Genomic DNA, 16,097 nt, shown 5'->3' with positions numbered 1-16,097 from the left:
CTGAGGCTGATTCTCAGGTACCTGAATCCGCCTCATCCATCGATGCGAACCCGTCCGGGCCTCCACCCAGCCGGATCTTAACTGCTGACGTGTCAGCTCCTGCGTCCCACTGCTCATGCTCCGGCGGCGGCGGAGTCAAGTCCGGCTACACTAACTGCCAACATGGCAGCAAAACATTTTTACCGTCTAGGCTTTTTATTATTAGTTTTATTTTATTTAATACCAACTGCAGCCTTGGAGAGGAGATTCTCTGACTTTAAAAGATGCGCAGACGAGGAGTGCAGCAGTAAGTTTGCCTGCAGAGCTGGGGAGGGACGCGGCTTCATGGATGCGGCGTTCCCTTCCGTTGATCCTGATACGGGAGCTAGCCATAAACCACGGCTTATCTCTTGACCTGTTGCCCGTCGATACTCGCGACCTTGACTCTGGTCTTGTTATGGTGGAAGGATGCTCAGATACAGCGGGGTAGTCGATGCTAACCTCAGCTAAACGGGGGAATAGCAGGGCCAAACTGCCCGGCAGCCCCGGCCTGCCTATGGAGGGAAAGGCGAAAGCTATTGATAGCTAAAAGAAAGTTAGCTACCGGTCTGACCAGACAAGACAGTGGTGAAAGAAAAGATAATAATAAAAAAAACCAACACAAAAATGATCAAAATCAATTTACTTTTGTTCTCTTATCTAAATCTTATCTGGTTTTCTGCGTCTTTTGTTACAAACATTCCTTGTTTATGTTATTAGCTTAGCAGATACAGGATTTTAGTGACTCTCCAGGCAAGAAATTATGTATCTTTTTTTTAAGCATCTTCAACCCACAAATCTGTGATTATTGACTGAAATGCATACTTACTTATCAGTAAAATACAACCTGCAGCTATCAACAATAAAGGCATTCGTTTTGTTATTTATCAATTACATTTTATTCATTTTCTTGTTTTGTTGTGGAATTTATTTTGAAGGTATTTTATACTTACCTTTTTCCACTTCTAAATGACTGACAATTACTGTTTTAGTATTTATTTGAATAGGAAAAATAAGCAAATTGATATCAACAATTTATTTCTGTTGTTTATCATCAACATTTTACTAATTTTCTTGTTTTTGTGCGCACTTTTATCTTGAAAGTGTTTTTAAACTATTTTCCCCACTTCTGAAAGACAACAATCACTGTTTTACAATTTATTCAAATAGGAAAATCAATTGTCCACATTTTTTAATGAAAAGACAGATTTCTGATTAGATGATTTTAAGATTTATGTAGTGAAAAAAATAAATTTCTGTTTTTCTCTCTCAGTGCTTCTCTGTCGGGGGAAAGCGGTTACAGATTTCTCAGGACCTGATTGTCGGTTCCTTTCCTTCAAAAAATCAGAAACTGTATTTGTTTATTACAAGTTATCAGGAAGGAGGGCTGACCTTTGGGCAGGAAGTGTAAGTATGCTTGAGGTTACATGCAAAACAATCGGTTTTGGATTTTTTGTTTCTGTCTAATTCTCAAATTGATTTCTTGTCCTAGATTGGAAGCAACTTTGGCTATTTTCCAAAAGACCTTCTTGCAGTAAACCACCTTTACACTGATAAAGAACTTGAAGTTCCCACAGAGGTATGGTGAAATAGAGCCTCCAAAATTATAATTATAGTAGCTAACAATATTTATGATTTTCTTCATGTCTTGTGGTTTTTTTTAGGAAACAGATTTTGTCTGTTTTGAAACAGGATATGATAAGTTTGAAACCTATGACATAGATAAATTGTTAGGTTTCTCTGCAGAAATAAAGAATGTTGAATATAATGCAACTTCTGATCAAATCCACGAAGAAGATGTTGCTCAGAAGGAAATGCAGCCTTCAGAAGACTTGGTGGAAATCAAAAAGGAGCCAGAGCACCACAGCACCACAGAAGTCATCAGAAACACAGAAGTACCACAAGAAGTATTGACGTCTTTACCACAACTGGACACATTTACTGAGTCCACGTTAAGGGCTGATGTAGAGTCTAATTCAGAGTTGGTGCCAAATGCTACTGAAAGGAACAACTTTGCCCTTGAGCCTTCTCAAGAAAATGAAACCAAAGATTTGTCCACTAAAGCAGAAGTGGAGTCTGTGCCTGAAGAGGAAGTTGTTGACAAACCAGCATCTGTGTCCGAAACGGTGCAGATCCCTGAGTTAAAAACTACCCTCGGTACAACTTTTGACGCAGTGACTTCTGATGACGAGACCACCAATAAGGTTACCCCTCATGTAGAGGAGGACACTGAAGATGTTGATGATCCTCCAGAAGAGGTCATAGAAGATCAAAAAGAAACCCCTCTGCTGTCTTTCTCAGAGGAGACGGTGGCCACTCCAGCCCCAGAGACTGTTACGGAGCCTACAGCCCAGATAGATGACCCAACTCCAACACCGGAGAAAAACATGTGGACATCACTTGGAGATGCTGTGTTTTCAGCTGTCACTGGTGTGGAAACTACATCTGAAGATGTGGATTCAGAGGAAGAAGATGATGAGGAAGAGGCTGTAGAAACCCTACAAAGTTTTAAGGAAAAAGAACCACCTTCACCAGAATCCCAAAACAATCCAGAGCACATGGAGCCAATGCCTGATTCTTTTCCTGAGTCCAAACTGTTGAATCTGGGCGAAATTAGCAGCGATTCTAATAATCTATTGTCTGAGAAGGATGAGGAGAGACGGGCTGAAGTAGAAGAACCACCAGAGGAACCTGCACATCATCAAATGGTCAATCAAGTGTTGGGAGAAGATGTTTTCAGCAGCACAGATGTTGAAAAGCATAATATTGAGCTTACTAAACCGATTGAAGACGAAAATGAAGTTTCAACGCATCCAGAGAACGAATCAAATGTTCAAGACCGTGTTACAGACCAGGTTCCACTTGGTACTTCAATCGAAAGCAACACTGTGAATGATCAAGAGTCAGTCGACCCAAAACACGAGAAGGATCTAGAAGTTCCTACTGACGGAGGGGAATATAACGACTCCAATGTTCAAGGTCACAATGTCGTTAGTGACACATCACCTGATCGCAGAGAAGATCAGTCAGTGATGGATGAGGAAATTAATAGCAGTTCTGCAGAATTAGCTGCAGAAAAACCAGAGACCCACAAGCAGCAAGATGAAGATAAAAACCAACCAGAGACTGAAGAAACTGAGGAGGAACAGCTACTCGAGGACGAAAATGCACTTTCCTTCTCACACATGAACGGAGGACCCTCAGACGAACCGTCACCTGAAACAACAGAGTCCCTTGTGTCAACTCCAGAACCAGAATACAGTGAAAGCATCATGAGACTTACGTTGCTGAGAGAACACTTCACTGAGGACAAATTGGAGCGCCTACACAAACTTCTGGGTCTTAAAAATCTCTTCAAAGTGGAAGCCATGTTCTCTGATCTGGACACAGAGTTGCAGGCGACCCGCTTGTCCGACGGTGGCACCACACAGGACATCGAAAATGTCCTGGAGAACATCCTGGAAGCATCTGAGAATTCCATCTTGGATGAGATTGAGAAGATGATGGATAACCGAGACAAAGAGCGAGACCAGAACATCCACGTGGACCCAGACAGTTTCGATGAGGAGGCTGAGCTGTTGGATGATTTTCAGGAGCTTGCTTTTAGCCTGCGACAAAAGTACTCAACAGTGAGTGACAGCACGCCTTTAGCGGACGAAAAGCCACCAGCCAACAATCGGGGTAAGATTTATTTATTTTATTTTTTTAATTAAAATGTTATCAGTGTCTTGATGTTGTCCACTTTGCTCAATAGGATTTAATCTGAAGTTCAATCATTACTGGTTTCACAGAAAAGTGCAAAATATTGCATTTAATTCTAATGAAAATGTAAAGGGAATGTCGATTTTAATTCAGAATGATGTTTAGTTTCTAGAAATATGCTGAGAATTGTTTTGTTCCTGAAATGACCTGCTGGATTTGGCTCTTCTCTGTCAGCAATGTTTAGTTCTCATTCGTCCTTTCAAGTGTAATCCACTTTTATTTGTCTGAAACCTTGTGTGCAGACTCACAAAATAGGATATTCATTCATAGAAAGCCTCTTAAATTTAATTCCATGTTAGCTATTGAGATATTTATCAGAAGACCAAAGAACCACATGGCCATTGCTGCATTAGGATCAGGTGTAAGAAAAATAAAGTTTTAGTTGTTGGTCCAGTTTTTTGGCAAAGCAATAGTTGTCCAACATTTTCTCATGTTGCAGGTGTATCATGTATACGTATGTTTGCGTTACAGATGAACCACTGGTAAATACTGAAGAACCTATAGTCTATGTTGAGGAGAAAAAACCTGAAACCATGTCAGAGAGCTATCGAGACCCAACAGGCGCCCATCAAGAGGGTGTCCTGGTAAAGGCTGAAGAGAAGGAGGAGATCCCAGAAGAGGCTGAAGAGAAGGAAAACATCCCAGAAGAGGCTGAAGAGAAGGAGGACATCCCAGAAGAGGCTGAAGAGAAGGAGGAGATCCCAGAAGAGGCTGAAGAGAAGGAAAACATCCCAGAAGAGGCTGAAGAGAAGGAGAACATCCCAGAAGAGGCTGAAGAGAAGGAGAATATCCCAGAAGAGGCTGAAGAGAAGGAAGACATCTCAGTAAAGGATGAAGAGAAGGAGGACTCTCCAGTAAAGGATGAAAAGAAGGACATCCCAGAAGAGGTTAGAGAGAAGGACACTCCAATAAAGGCTGAAGAGAAGGAGGTCTTTGTGGAGGAGGTGATGGTTGTGTCAGACATTAGCTCAAAGGAGGACAGCGAACACTACAATGAAACCAAAGGCGATCTGCAGAGTTTCAGTCCGACGGATAAGATGCAGAGGGCCTCTCAAAACACTCTGGAAAGTCCTCCAGACGTGAGCCTCATACCTGAGCTTGAGCCTTCATTTACAGGTTGGTTCTCCTAAAACATTAGATGAAAAATGCTCATTTTGCGATGTCCGTTGGTCAGGGGTTCATCTCTGTTTGGGTTGATTGTCGCGTCTTTAAGCACAATGATGAACCCCACGCTATCTTCATTTTTAAGTCCAAATGAATTAAACATAAACTTAACAACTTGCATAAACAAGCAAAACATAAACGTTTGCTTAAAATTCACTTTTAATACGATAGTTGTGTTGCTACACAATGTAAAACTAATCTACAGTCATGCTGTAATGTCCATAGTTAAGTATTTTAACAGTACCAGGTAGTTGAGTTTTATTATTCTTGGGTTGTTTCAATTTCTAAAGAAATTCAGCGTTTTACTATTACTGTCTCTATTCATAAAAGATAAAAGTGTAAATAAATTATAAATGTTGTTTCAGAGGGATCCATGGAGACAGAAGAGCCAAAAGCAGAAAAACAAGAGGAAGGAGTGGGATCATTCACCACTGGAGTTGTTTTTGTAGGTGTCGTTGTCTCAGTAATCCGGAATAAAACTGAAGAGTGGACCACTGTGGTGAGTCTAGTAGTATTAAATTAACATAATAATAAATCCACTATATACACACGTTTTCCAGCTTTATTTTTTCTATGTCTCAATTTAATTTCTTCAAAAACTTTTAATATGATGACTCCAGGTTTCTTCAGACTTTATGAATGTCATAAGTAGAAATTACGTGGCTGTACTGTATTAAACATAGCGTGGGATAATGTCCTATTTCCTTGAAAGCATCACGTCTCTCATCAAACGTTGTCAGTGAAATGTCTGTTTTTTCGTGAACGCCCCACGCCCCTCCCCTTTGTTGCGTGTGCTTTCACGGTGAAGGCTAAAGTTCAACCAACACAGCCGGTGCTGAGCTGGCTCTAGCTGCTACACAGCGGGCCTCATTTTGACAGACCATCAAATAGCCGAGTCTGAGCTATAATTTCTTTTTCAACATGTTTTTATAATAATATTCATTATAGCAGCGGTTAGCCATCTTCAAGCTAAAAACGACGCTAAAATCCATTTTGTTTTGATATCGGTATTGAATGTCGGATCATCATCGACCGTTAGCAGATTTCTGTAATCAAATCTTGTTTACCACCTGTCAGCTAACATTCAACGATCTCTGCCACTTTCTGAGTAGTGTTGGTGTAGTGGCTGACGTTAGCATAACTCTCTGTATTATTTTGGTTCGCTAACCTGCTAGCAAGTCGGCCTCATTATTTGACAGCACCTATAAGCTCTTAATTTTTTATTATTTTTTTTTTTGTTTAAAAAAAAAAGATCATGGCCGCGGATACTTTTTCCCAGCAACCTGTAGCGGAACCAGATCACATGTATGTTTTGTTTGTAAATGCATTACAACGGGTGAGTAAAACCATTGTTTAAAGGAAAGGAAAAGAAAAGGACCATTTATCGCTGGCATTAATGTTATTGACTGTTGACGAGGTTTATTCTCCGCCTGTCTCAGACTAGACGATCAGCCCCTTAACATGCAGATGAATGAACAAAACGATGGTGCATTTAGCTGGAAATGTGTTGAAAGTGTCTGATTTCATCAGAACTGTCGTGTGTATTTAGTCCTGCTACTATAGTTCAAAGGTTTGTTTGTGGTTGAAACAAAGAGAACTGCTCTCCTTGTGAGCCAATAACTGTCCTAAGTTACTATTTTAGAAATTCTGATCTTTTTAGCCATTGCACATGCAGATAACCTAAACTGAACGTTATTTTTAGCAAGAATATATAGGCTGAAGCTGTCTAGATATGATCATCAGATTTTAGGGTTATGTTTTTATTTTGATTTAGATGTTGCACAAATTAAAGTCAAAATAACTTTTACTTCATTTTGTTTGGTTATGTGAAACTTTGCACATAACTAGTGATTTAAAGGTATATCTTTCATTAAGAGACTGTTGCATTAAACTTCTAGATTTTTTGTTTTGCCTGAAACCAATCAAGCTAAATAGGATGGATTTGATAAGTTGACTTCATTTCTGCAACATGTGGCTTTTTTATCACTGCATTGTGGCCCTTTGTTTTAAATGAATATTAGGTTTGCAGTCTGAGTTAATGTTTTAGTTAATTGCATTTTGTCCTTTATTTTTAGATTTTTAACATGTCAAACGGCTGAGCAAAATGATGGGAAAGGTTTAATCGACTGTCAGTGTTTTATTAGAAAAAGCGTAAAGCACATATTCTTATCTTCTCCTGCACAGTTACTCTCCAGAGTTACAGTTCTATAAGAAAATAATTGCTTTTACATGATAGATTAAAATAAATGTGGATTCTACATCAGTGTTCAGTTTTAATTCAAGTAAATCTGCTGTAGCAGGAGGATCTAATTTGTAATGGGGTGTGTTTTATTTTGAAACAAATCTGTATTTGTTGCTGTCAAAAGTAGGAAAATGGTTTTATATGGAAAAAATAAAGCACTTCTAAACTTTCTTAACGGTGAGGTGGGATTTTGCAGCTCTTGCTGGTGTTTATCATGGATGTTGCAGACCTCTGGTCTAGATCCTGTCATTTTTTTCTGCATTTTTTTCTTTACAGAACGGTAAAGCACATGGTTGTTTTATTGTGTGCGAATGCTTTAGGTGTATGATAATGGGGGGACCATTAAATTCTCATTTTGTTGAGCGGAGTTTGTTGTTGCTGCATGATTAAAAACTGGGTTTTCGGTCAAATGTTTGTTTGCTTTTGCTCCATTTTAATTTGTGCTCATTTTTCAGATCATCTCATTACTACCAGAAGAGTGGAAGCCGGGGGAAACGCTGTTTGGCTGTCCCTGGCAGGCTGTTGTTATCACAGCTTTGGTTGGAGTGCTGACCTTCACGATCTTCTTCTGGAGAACCATACTAGCAGTGAGTGTGATACAGCTGCCGAAATATGGGATGGCATCGTTTTTATTTGTTGGGGTTTTGACTCAGGAGTTTTACAGCTTATAAAGTCCCGTGACGCTTATTATAAATTCGCACAAGGTATTAAAATGTTTGTTTTTCTTTTTTCTTTTTAGGTGAAGAAAAGAGAATATCTATGTAAGTTTCCCTTTTTTCCCCACATTTATCACAAAATCTAAATATATAAGTCGTTTCTAAAGCAGTCATTTATGTTTTTAAATGAAAGTGGATGAACAGAAGCTCAAAGATCAAATTCAGGCTCTCAAAAAAGAGAAGACGGATGCTCTGGCTAAAATATCTGAGCTCCAGAAGCAAGTAAGTCACAACACAAATGCTAATATTTAATTAGGATTAGCATTGAAGTGTTAGAAATGTATGTTTCTTTGTTTTAATAAGGCCAAAGAATTTAAAGAACAACAGAAACAGACTAAAGAAACTTCTAGTTGCACGAAAAAAAAAGTGCAGGACTTGGAGGTGAGTAAATGGAAAGTTTTTTTACCTTTTTTTAAAAAAAAAATGCTTTTATTTATTAGATTTTTATTTTTTTTACAGGGCAAGGTTTCAGAAATGGAAAAACGTAATGAAAGACTTGCAGAAGAAAGAAAGAAATATGCAGAACTCCTCCAGGAAGAACGGACAACCAGTCTGCAAAATGAAACCAGGGTAACTGAACTCTTCAGAGTTGCTTTTTTTTAATCTCCCTTTGTGTTTCTGACTGTGCCTAATCATTTCATTTGATTATTTTTTTTTTGTTTTTTTAAAGATTGAAAAATTGGAGAAGTCAAACGAGAAGTTGCAAATTAGCAGGAAGAAGATTCAAGAAGCGCTCGCTAAGGTACTTTCCTTTTTTGTGCACATGATGGTTTTTACCCGGCCTTCAGTTTTGGGTTTGTGCTGAACCGTTTCTGTCCATTAGACTACCGTCCTCCTGGATGAAGTTAAGATTCGAGAAGATGCACGAAGCGCTCAGCACAAATGTGTGCAGAAAGAATATGCAGCATTGAAGGAAGAGAACAAAACTGTAAGATAAAAGTGGTTTTCTCTGGGGGTTTTTACCACCATAAATCAATGACTGGATGGGTTTCCCGGTCTTATTTCTGCTCTCCTTTTCAGCTCAAGGCTACTATTAAAAACTGGGAGGACAAACACAAGGAGCTGAATGAGAAGATCAAAGTCTACCAAAAGTCCCAAAAAGAACTGGAAGACTCTGTAGTGCTCAAAGATCATAACGTAGAGGTCGGTCTCATCATGTTGTCTGTGAAGTTAGATGTTAAAGTTTGGGTTAATAACGGATCCAAACCGTCTCCTTTCAGGTTCTGTCCCAGCTTCTGGCAGATCTAGATGCTTGTGATCCACAAAAAGGGGAGATTTCTGTTTTAGCCAATGGGGAGATGACAGCTGGTCAGTCCAACATTTAAGAACATGCAACATCCAATAAAAAAAAAAATCAAAATAAATCATTTTTTAAACTTACTAAAATCATGGTTTTGTGTTTACTTTTAATTACAGATAAGAAGACAGTTATAAAAAACAGAATCAAACAAATGTTGGATGTTTCCAGGGTAAGATTTTTCAGTTTAAAAGCTCAGAAGAGTTGCTGTGGAGCGAAGCTTTTATTTTGGTGTTTCCTCCCAGGTCCAGACCACTCTCACCGTCATTGAAGAGGAGCGAGATCGCTTCATGGCAAAACTCCTGAATGAAGAAAAGTCCAGGAAGGAGCTGGAAGGTCCGTCAGACAAAAAGGAATATAGCGAGGATGGTAAATGAGAGTCTCATCACTGATTGATTAATGTCACGGTAATGTTTTGTTTTATCAGAAAAGCACCAGGAGCTGGAACACACCATCGGAGCCCTAAAAAGCGATAAGAGCCACATTGAAAACCAGCTTAAGATCCTTAAGCAGAAAAATGAAATCATGGTTGAGATGTACCAGCAGAAAGAAAACGCTCTACAGCAGTAAGTGAGGCCTTCTGGCTCATCAGGAACCTCAACATCATGTCTCCTTTCTGATGTTTCATCATTTTTAGGTCGAATGGTAGAAGTTTTCAGCTGAATTGAGGTGTAAGGAGGCTGTTGCTTTTTTTGTTCTGTGTTACAGGAGGTTAACAAAGGAGGAACTGGAGCGCCGCAGCAAAGAGAATCTGCTAACGGAGGTGGGAGATAAAGCCCTGGAAGCAGAGGAGCAGGTCAAAGTCTTAAGACAGCGGATCAGCGAGATGGAGGAGCAGATGAAGAAGACGGAGCACGTCTACAAGGAGCAGGTAGGGTCTCCTGTAAGGCCACGGATCGGTACTTCAGCGAGTCACACATCAAACCACACTTTACTGGATGGATAAAATTATAATAACACCTATTTAATCACCATCATTATTATCATGAATGGGACTCGACAACATGATGGATAAAAAAGATTTTAAAGGAAAAAATGGAATATGTCACTTAAACCAATGTCAAAGGTGTATTTGTTAGTTTTCTCAGGAGGAAAGAAAACAAACAAATGTTGTCTTGGATTATTTTACAACTTTTTCATTCGATTTTTCTGACTACAGTTCCTAATGATGGATGACAAGAAGATAGTAAATCAACAATTAAATGGAACAACTGGGAAACACTCGGAGCCTTTTAATCTAAATTAACAGTGTTTCCAACAGGCATTTTTTAGAAACGGACTTCTTTCATCTTTTGTGGTAAAAACCAAAGAACTCCCAGACTTTAGGGACAGACGCGTTCCAGTACGACTCCTCTGCTATGCTAGCAGACCCCTTCATCCCTTGATCACAGCATTTTCCTGCTTTTAATTTCATATTCATTATATTTTTTAATTCAAACTGTCGACTATATTTAAAACAATCGTTTTTTCATAGCTTTCAGTTCTCTGAACCTCAGTCTCAATTTTTTCAACCACAAAAAACACTTTATTATTTTCATAGAATACGCAATCACTGAAACGGACGTCACAGCAATTTGTATCAGAATACTCGAATATTTGCGATCTGTTCCTAAATATTCGAGTATTCTGATACTCGTTAAGTTTGCTCGTAGTAAACAAACGGGGGAAAAATGTTGCTGAAGTTTAAACTTTGAATGTATTTTTGTTTGTAGATAAAAGAACAGGAAAACAAGACTCATTCCAACTGGGTATGTTTGCTTTTTTAAGGTTTTTAGGCTTTATTCCATGAAATCCAGCTGCCTGAAATATGTAAATGTTGTTATTTTCTAGGTGAACGCTCGGAATGCAGAGCGTGCTCTAAGTCAGGAGAAGATCGAATCATCCAAATTGCGAGAAAAGTGAGTCCTTGCAGAATTATTGCAGTTTATTTTCCTCAGAAACATTTTTATGTTGTTTTCTGGCCACTTGTTGTGCATTTTAGGACATTCTTGTGATTTAAAATCGAAACGATTCCTCATTGAAAAAAATATTTAGCTGATGAACCTAATCAGACTTCCGTTTCCTGAATGTTTGAGTTGTGTAACTTATGACTGTTTGTCCACAGACTTGCTGTTATCACCTCCCAGCTTAACGAACGCCGCGCTCCTCTCTTCAGGCCAAACTCGGGTCAGGCTGCAGGCCCCCGCCAAGGTAAAAAAAAAAAAAAATCCCATATGCGCCTCCTTTTTCTTCTTTTAGGACATTTGGGTTCCAGTGAACAGCAGGAGAGGATCTCTGCTGGTGTTTGCGTGAATGCATGTCGTTGTGTTTACGGGCCTTTTCTGCATGGACAGCCTGGAAATGAGGGGGGGGGGTGTTGTTCCTGCACTGAGGTGTTGGTTTGGTTGTAACAGGTGATTCTTATGGGCCCTCTCCTGTGAGTGGGGGTGCTCCATCCCCTCCTATAATGATCGAGGGCCCCAGGCGCCCTCCTTCTGCCCCAGTGGGGCGAAGAATTGATCCGTACGGTGAGTCCACGTGGATCCGTTCACCTACTTTCATCTGGACTTCATCTGTTCTGCACAACTTCCATCTCTTTTAATTTCTCCTCTTTCACTCCTGACTTTATTTATTTTTCTTTTCAGCTCTTTTCACCTCGATTCCCTCCTTTTCTTTGTGCTGGTGTTTGATTCCCGCTCTTGTTTTCTTCCTGGAACCTTTCGTTTTTTTTGCGTTTGCCCATCAGCAGATGTCCTTGTGGCAGAAGACTCCTGTTTGCGTATGAAGACAAAAGTTAGTTTTTAGGGATGCCCCGATCTGCTCGTGAGCATAAATTCTGCCCAATCACGTAGTTGTAGACTATTACAGCTGTTCTGTTAGTCTGTATCTCATGAACAGATGGCCACATTTTATTGTTGTACGGCACTAGTGGGAGCAGGAAACGCTCAAAAACAGTTTGGATAAGTCAGCAAGATATTCATAGATTCAGACCTCCGGGATCTACTCTTAAATAAGACATTCAAATGCATTTTAATAGAGAAAATATTAGGTTTTTGTTTCTTTTTAAATAGAATTAAACAGGGAGGGAGAGACGCAGCTGCCAAGGGATCGTCTACAAATTTCAAGCTCTGAGGAAGAGTGAAAAAATAAAATCAATAATGACTCAAAAACAGCTGAAACCTCTAAATGGTTACATTGATGTGAGCTGGTCATGAATACTCATCATCGTTTTCATGCTACAACTGTTATTTTGGAAGAAAATCATTTTTAATTTTTAATTTTTACAGACCTGCTCCAAAAAATGTGTTTTTGATGTTTTTAACATGTTCTTGCAGCATTTTTCTGATGATGGAGGAAATATGTAAAGAAAATGAAGATAAAAGCTGCGTTTGAGGTTTTTTTTACTCAAATTGTGCTGAATCAGGAGCAGATGTCAAAATGCAGTTTGGAAAAAAGCTTGTAGTTCTTAGGGACAAACGCCACCAGCTCCCTTCTCCACTTGCAGATAAATAGATCCAAGCTGCCGTCGCTTTCCTCGACCAATGTTGGTGGCCATTCATGCTGCACCGCGAATGTTAGGTTGGAGGTGTGAGGGGCTGTAAGTTTGCAGGAGAGCATGTAAACAAATGGGTAACGAGAAGTAGGGCGGGCTTGCTCTTCGCAAACGGTCCCGCCCACAACTCAGAGGTGAATTTCGATTGATTTCCTGCCGCTCAGCTGAAACTATGTCCAAGAAAACTACAGAAAAAAAAAGTTTTTGGCTAAAAATGGCATCATGTGGGAATAAATGAGAAAAAATGTAATTTTAAGTGTTAAATGATAAAATAAAAAAATAAAAATAGGGCACAACCTGGATCTGTTTATTAAATGTGTTCATTTTTTTAAGTTGTACCAAATATGGGATCAGGACTCTTTTTTTAGCCAATTCTCAAAATCAAATGACTGAATTGATTGGAGCCAAAAATATCTGATTGCGGCATCCCTATTTGTTTGTATTGTTTTATTTCATGCTAGTTTTTGTTTGCTGACAAAATATTGTTTTCTGAATGGCGTGAATGGCGTAACCTTTTTTCTGAGTAATCTGTATGTTTTCACTTGTTCTTTTCCCACTTATTGTCTTTAAGTTTGTTTCTAAAAAGTCTCTGTCTTGAAATGAATTTTCCCTTTCCTTCTTTTTCTAGGTCCTCGTCCTCCATCGGATCCACACGGTCGTTTCTCGGAGAGCAGACCCGCTCCTGGGATGGGTACGTCTCCTGCGCTCCTCGCCTCTCAGGTCTTCAAACTTCCCTCTCAATCGTTGCTTCTCTTCTTTCAGACATGGTGGGCCCTCGCAGCTCATCACCAGCACAGCTGGACTCATCCGTAAGTCTCCGTCCTCCGCTCTCTCTGATTGTAGACTCCGACTGTTCCTCGCCTCAGCTGTGTGTCCTTGCTCTGACGCAGACACAGCCAGTAGAAGCTCAGGTAGAAACAGACAGTCAGGCTGTGGCTTCCACAGAGAGTCCAGAGCCAGTGAGTATGCAGGCTGCCTGCTCCCGATACTTGGTGTGGAGGCATCTAGAAGCACTCTGTCCCTCACCACTACCCCCCCCCCCCCCCCCCCCCCCCCCCCCCCCCTCACCCCTGCCGGCGACACGGCACAATAATGGGCCTCTGTGGGCTGGTGTGGTGTTTGTTTGGTTTGGTTTACTCACACAGAAACAAAGCTTTGACCTGCAAAGTGTCTGGGTTTGTGTCACTTATCTTTAAACCAAATGCCGGTCTGTGGTTGGTGTGATCTGTAGCTCTGGCTGAAAACTGGTTTTGGGGATTCGTTTTCTTAACCCTTTAACACCGGCGACTTGAACATGACACTGGCTCCTTGACGTTCTGTAACTCTCCGACCGTTTACGCATAAATTAGGCGACTCTGATGTGGAGAAAAGCAGCTTAGCCATCGGAATCGCCTAGTTTACATAAGTTGCATCAACTGTTGTCCGCTTCAGAATCCACTGGAATTGCGTAAAAGAAGAGTTGAAGTGGAAGAGTTACAGTAGTTGAAAAAAATGTCGGGTGGCGCCAACGCTCCGGTGTTAAAGGGTTAATTAACCACCAAATTACCATTTGAATCCATCCCAAACGGTGGAAAAAGGTTGATTTTGATCTGTCTGTCTTCCTTTTTAGGGGCCTGGCTCCTTCATGGTATCACCCATCAGAGACTCGCCCGGTCCCATGGTTCCAGGACCGCCGCCCGGCCCCGGACCCTATGATCCACGTCTCCCTCCACCAGGGCCTTACAGGCCGCCACGACCGGGCCCGTACCAGTTCCCACCGGGGCCTTTCCCGCCAAATGTGCGCGGTCTTCCTCCCCCAGCCAATGGGCACCCAGGAAAACCCCTGCCTGGACCTATAGGGGGAGATTTTGGACCTCCGCCTGCCAATGGACACGCATACATGCCCAGAACGGGCCACGGGCCTGTGATGGATCCACGGGGTCCTCCACCTCCACACTTCCGTCCTCCACCACCACACCACCCGTTTGGACCAATGCCCCCACCACACGGTAAACCAAGGTTTTAACTTGTGTGCTTTCATTTTGAGGGGTTGGTAAACCTTTACACCACCTTCAGAAACGCGCATATAACCATCTACTTTCAATGAAAAGTCTGTGTAAACGCCTATAAATGCACGTTCATGCATCTCTATGCTTATTTTTAGGAGCCTTTTTGATCTCTACTTACGAAAAGAGCGTCCAATTAGACTGATTGTATGGACGTCATTCCCTCGTAGAAATGCCAACCGTTGTTGAAAATTGATCATGGGGAAGAAATGAATCATTTCCTCGACCGGAATTATGGCACAAAGTGTTTTTTCATACATCGGAATAGAGCTGTGAAAGAAAAAGTCTGAAAAAGAAAAAGACTTGCTCTGCTTTGGCATCAAGCCTCTTCCTACTGTAGGTGGTGGACGTGCGCTAGGATGGACGGTCTGATGTGAGCCCCATGGGCGTAAAAGCAGCTTTCCATCCTTCAGCTTCTGCTTCAGACATGATGAAACGACGAGCTGAACTCATGACTTTCCCTCTAAAATTATTTTTCCAGTTCTCCGCGGCCCGCTGGGACCTCGTCCTGACCTGCGGTTCCCAGGTCCCCGAGACGCGTACGGCCCCCCGATGGACCTGCCTCCCCACTCTGCCCCTGTTGGTGACTCTTACCCCCCCCAGAACTCGGCGGGGGCTCAGGGAGGCCCTGGACCGGGCCAGCAGGGGAAGCAGGAGCCCCCTCAGGACTCGAGGCCAGCATCGGTCCAACCTTGAGAAAAACCTTGAAAAAAAACGCCCCAGGAGAGGATTTAAACTCATCACCCCCCCCCCCAATAAAGAAAAAACTCTGAAATGCATCCAAGGTGCAGTCCAACATGGTGATTTTCATGTTTCTGTTAGACTTTACATTTCTTTATTAAAACAACGTCTTTAGGATGAAGAAAAATCGGCGTCTAAATTCATGACTTGAAGTTTGCCACTTGGAACCTTCTGTGCAATAACGTAGAATCTGTCCTTGAATGTGATGATCTTTACGGGGCATTCCTTTTTAGTTTTCTGTTGATTTTTTTGTTTTGTTTTTGTTTTTAAGGAGAAAACCAGTATTGGGTGGGTGGGGAAGGGGGGGTCCAGCTTCTAACATTTCAGGAAAACCAGTTTCCAAAAATGATTCCATCAGTGTAAACAGCAAACGTGTCGTTTTAAAGGAAAATGTATCACATATTTTACTACTTTGGTAGAAATTTTAATAAAGAATGTCAGATCTCTCAGTGTTCTGTTCTGAAAGCAGTTTGGTTTTTCTGGATTCTTTAGGGGCATCTTTTTAGTTTTAGGAGGAAATGCTACATTTGTCCTGCGTCAATGAAAACTGTTTTTTTTAAAAACATTTTTCTCATGATGG

General features: G+C 41.0%; 1 protein-coding gene across 4 annotated transcripts; it reads left to right on the top strand.

The window, feature by feature from the left end:
- Positions 1 to 81: 81 nt before the first annotated feature.
- mia3 (MIA family member 3, ER export factor) lies at positions 82 to 15,985 on the top strand. Of its 4 annotated transcripts, XM_023953058.1 has the most exons (29): positions 84 to 286; positions 1,292 to 1,425; positions 1,511 to 1,597; positions 1,683 to 3,699; positions 4,252 to 4,370; positions 4,431 to 4,896; positions 5,310 to 5,443; positions 7,642 to 7,773; positions 7,926 to 7,947; positions 8,036 to 8,124; positions 8,206 to 8,283; positions 8,362 to 8,472; positions 8,573 to 8,644; positions 8,726 to 8,830; positions 8,923 to 9,045; positions 9,123 to 9,210; positions 9,319 to 9,371; positions 9,445 to 9,535; positions 9,627 to 9,765; positions 9,908 to 10,070; positions 10,912 to 10,947; positions 11,030 to 11,097; positions 11,304 to 11,389; positions 11,593 to 11,706; positions 13,360 to 13,422; positions 13,494 to 13,540; positions 13,622 to 13,690; positions 14,341 to 14,719; positions 15,258 to 15,985. In XM_023953058.1, the coding sequence occupies exons 1-29, from the start codon at positions 163 to 165 to the stop codon at positions 15,470 to 15,472; spliced, it is 5,424 nt and encodes a 1,807-aa protein (XP_023808826.1). In that variant the 5' UTR covers positions 84 to 162; the 3' UTR covers positions 15,473 to 15,985. The 4 variants fall into 4 exon arrangements, with proteins under 4 accessions (XP_023808828.1, XP_023808825.1, XP_023808826.1 ...); XM_023953057.1 differs by having other exon boundaries at positions 83 to 286; positions 4,252 to 4,896; XM_023953060.1 differs by lacking the exon at positions 11,593 to 11,706 and having other exon boundaries at positions 82 to 286; positions 4,252 to 4,896.
- The last annotated feature ends 112 nt before the right edge of the window (positions 15,986 to 16,097 follow it).

Source organism: Oryzias latipes, chromosome 24 (genome assembly GCF_002234675.1).
Source record: "Oryzias latipes chromosome 24, ASM223467v1".
In the NCBI taxonomy this organism is placed as follows: Eukaryota; Metazoa; Chordata; class Actinopteri; order Beloniformes; family Adrianichthyidae; genus Oryzias; species Oryzias latipes.
Note: the sequence above shows the minus strand (reverse complement) of the source record. Positions and strands in the feature narration are given on the sequence as shown.

What these genes read in the sequence shown, in the direction of transcription:
- mia3 (XM_023953057.1), top strand. Translation starts at nt 163, where the DNA reads ATGGCAGCAAAACATTTTTACCGTCTAGGCTTTTTATTATTAGTTTTA. An exon ending in GCTTGAGCCTTCATTTACAG is followed by an intron (nt 4,897 to 5,309) that starts GTTGGTTCTCCT and finishes ATGTTGTTTCAG; the next exon opens with AGGGATCCATGGAGACAGAA. An exon ending in AAAAAGTGCAGGACTTGGAG is followed by an intron (nt 8,284 to 8,361) that starts GTGAGTAAATGG and finishes TTTTTTTTACAG; the next exon opens with GGCAAGGTTTCAGAAATGGA.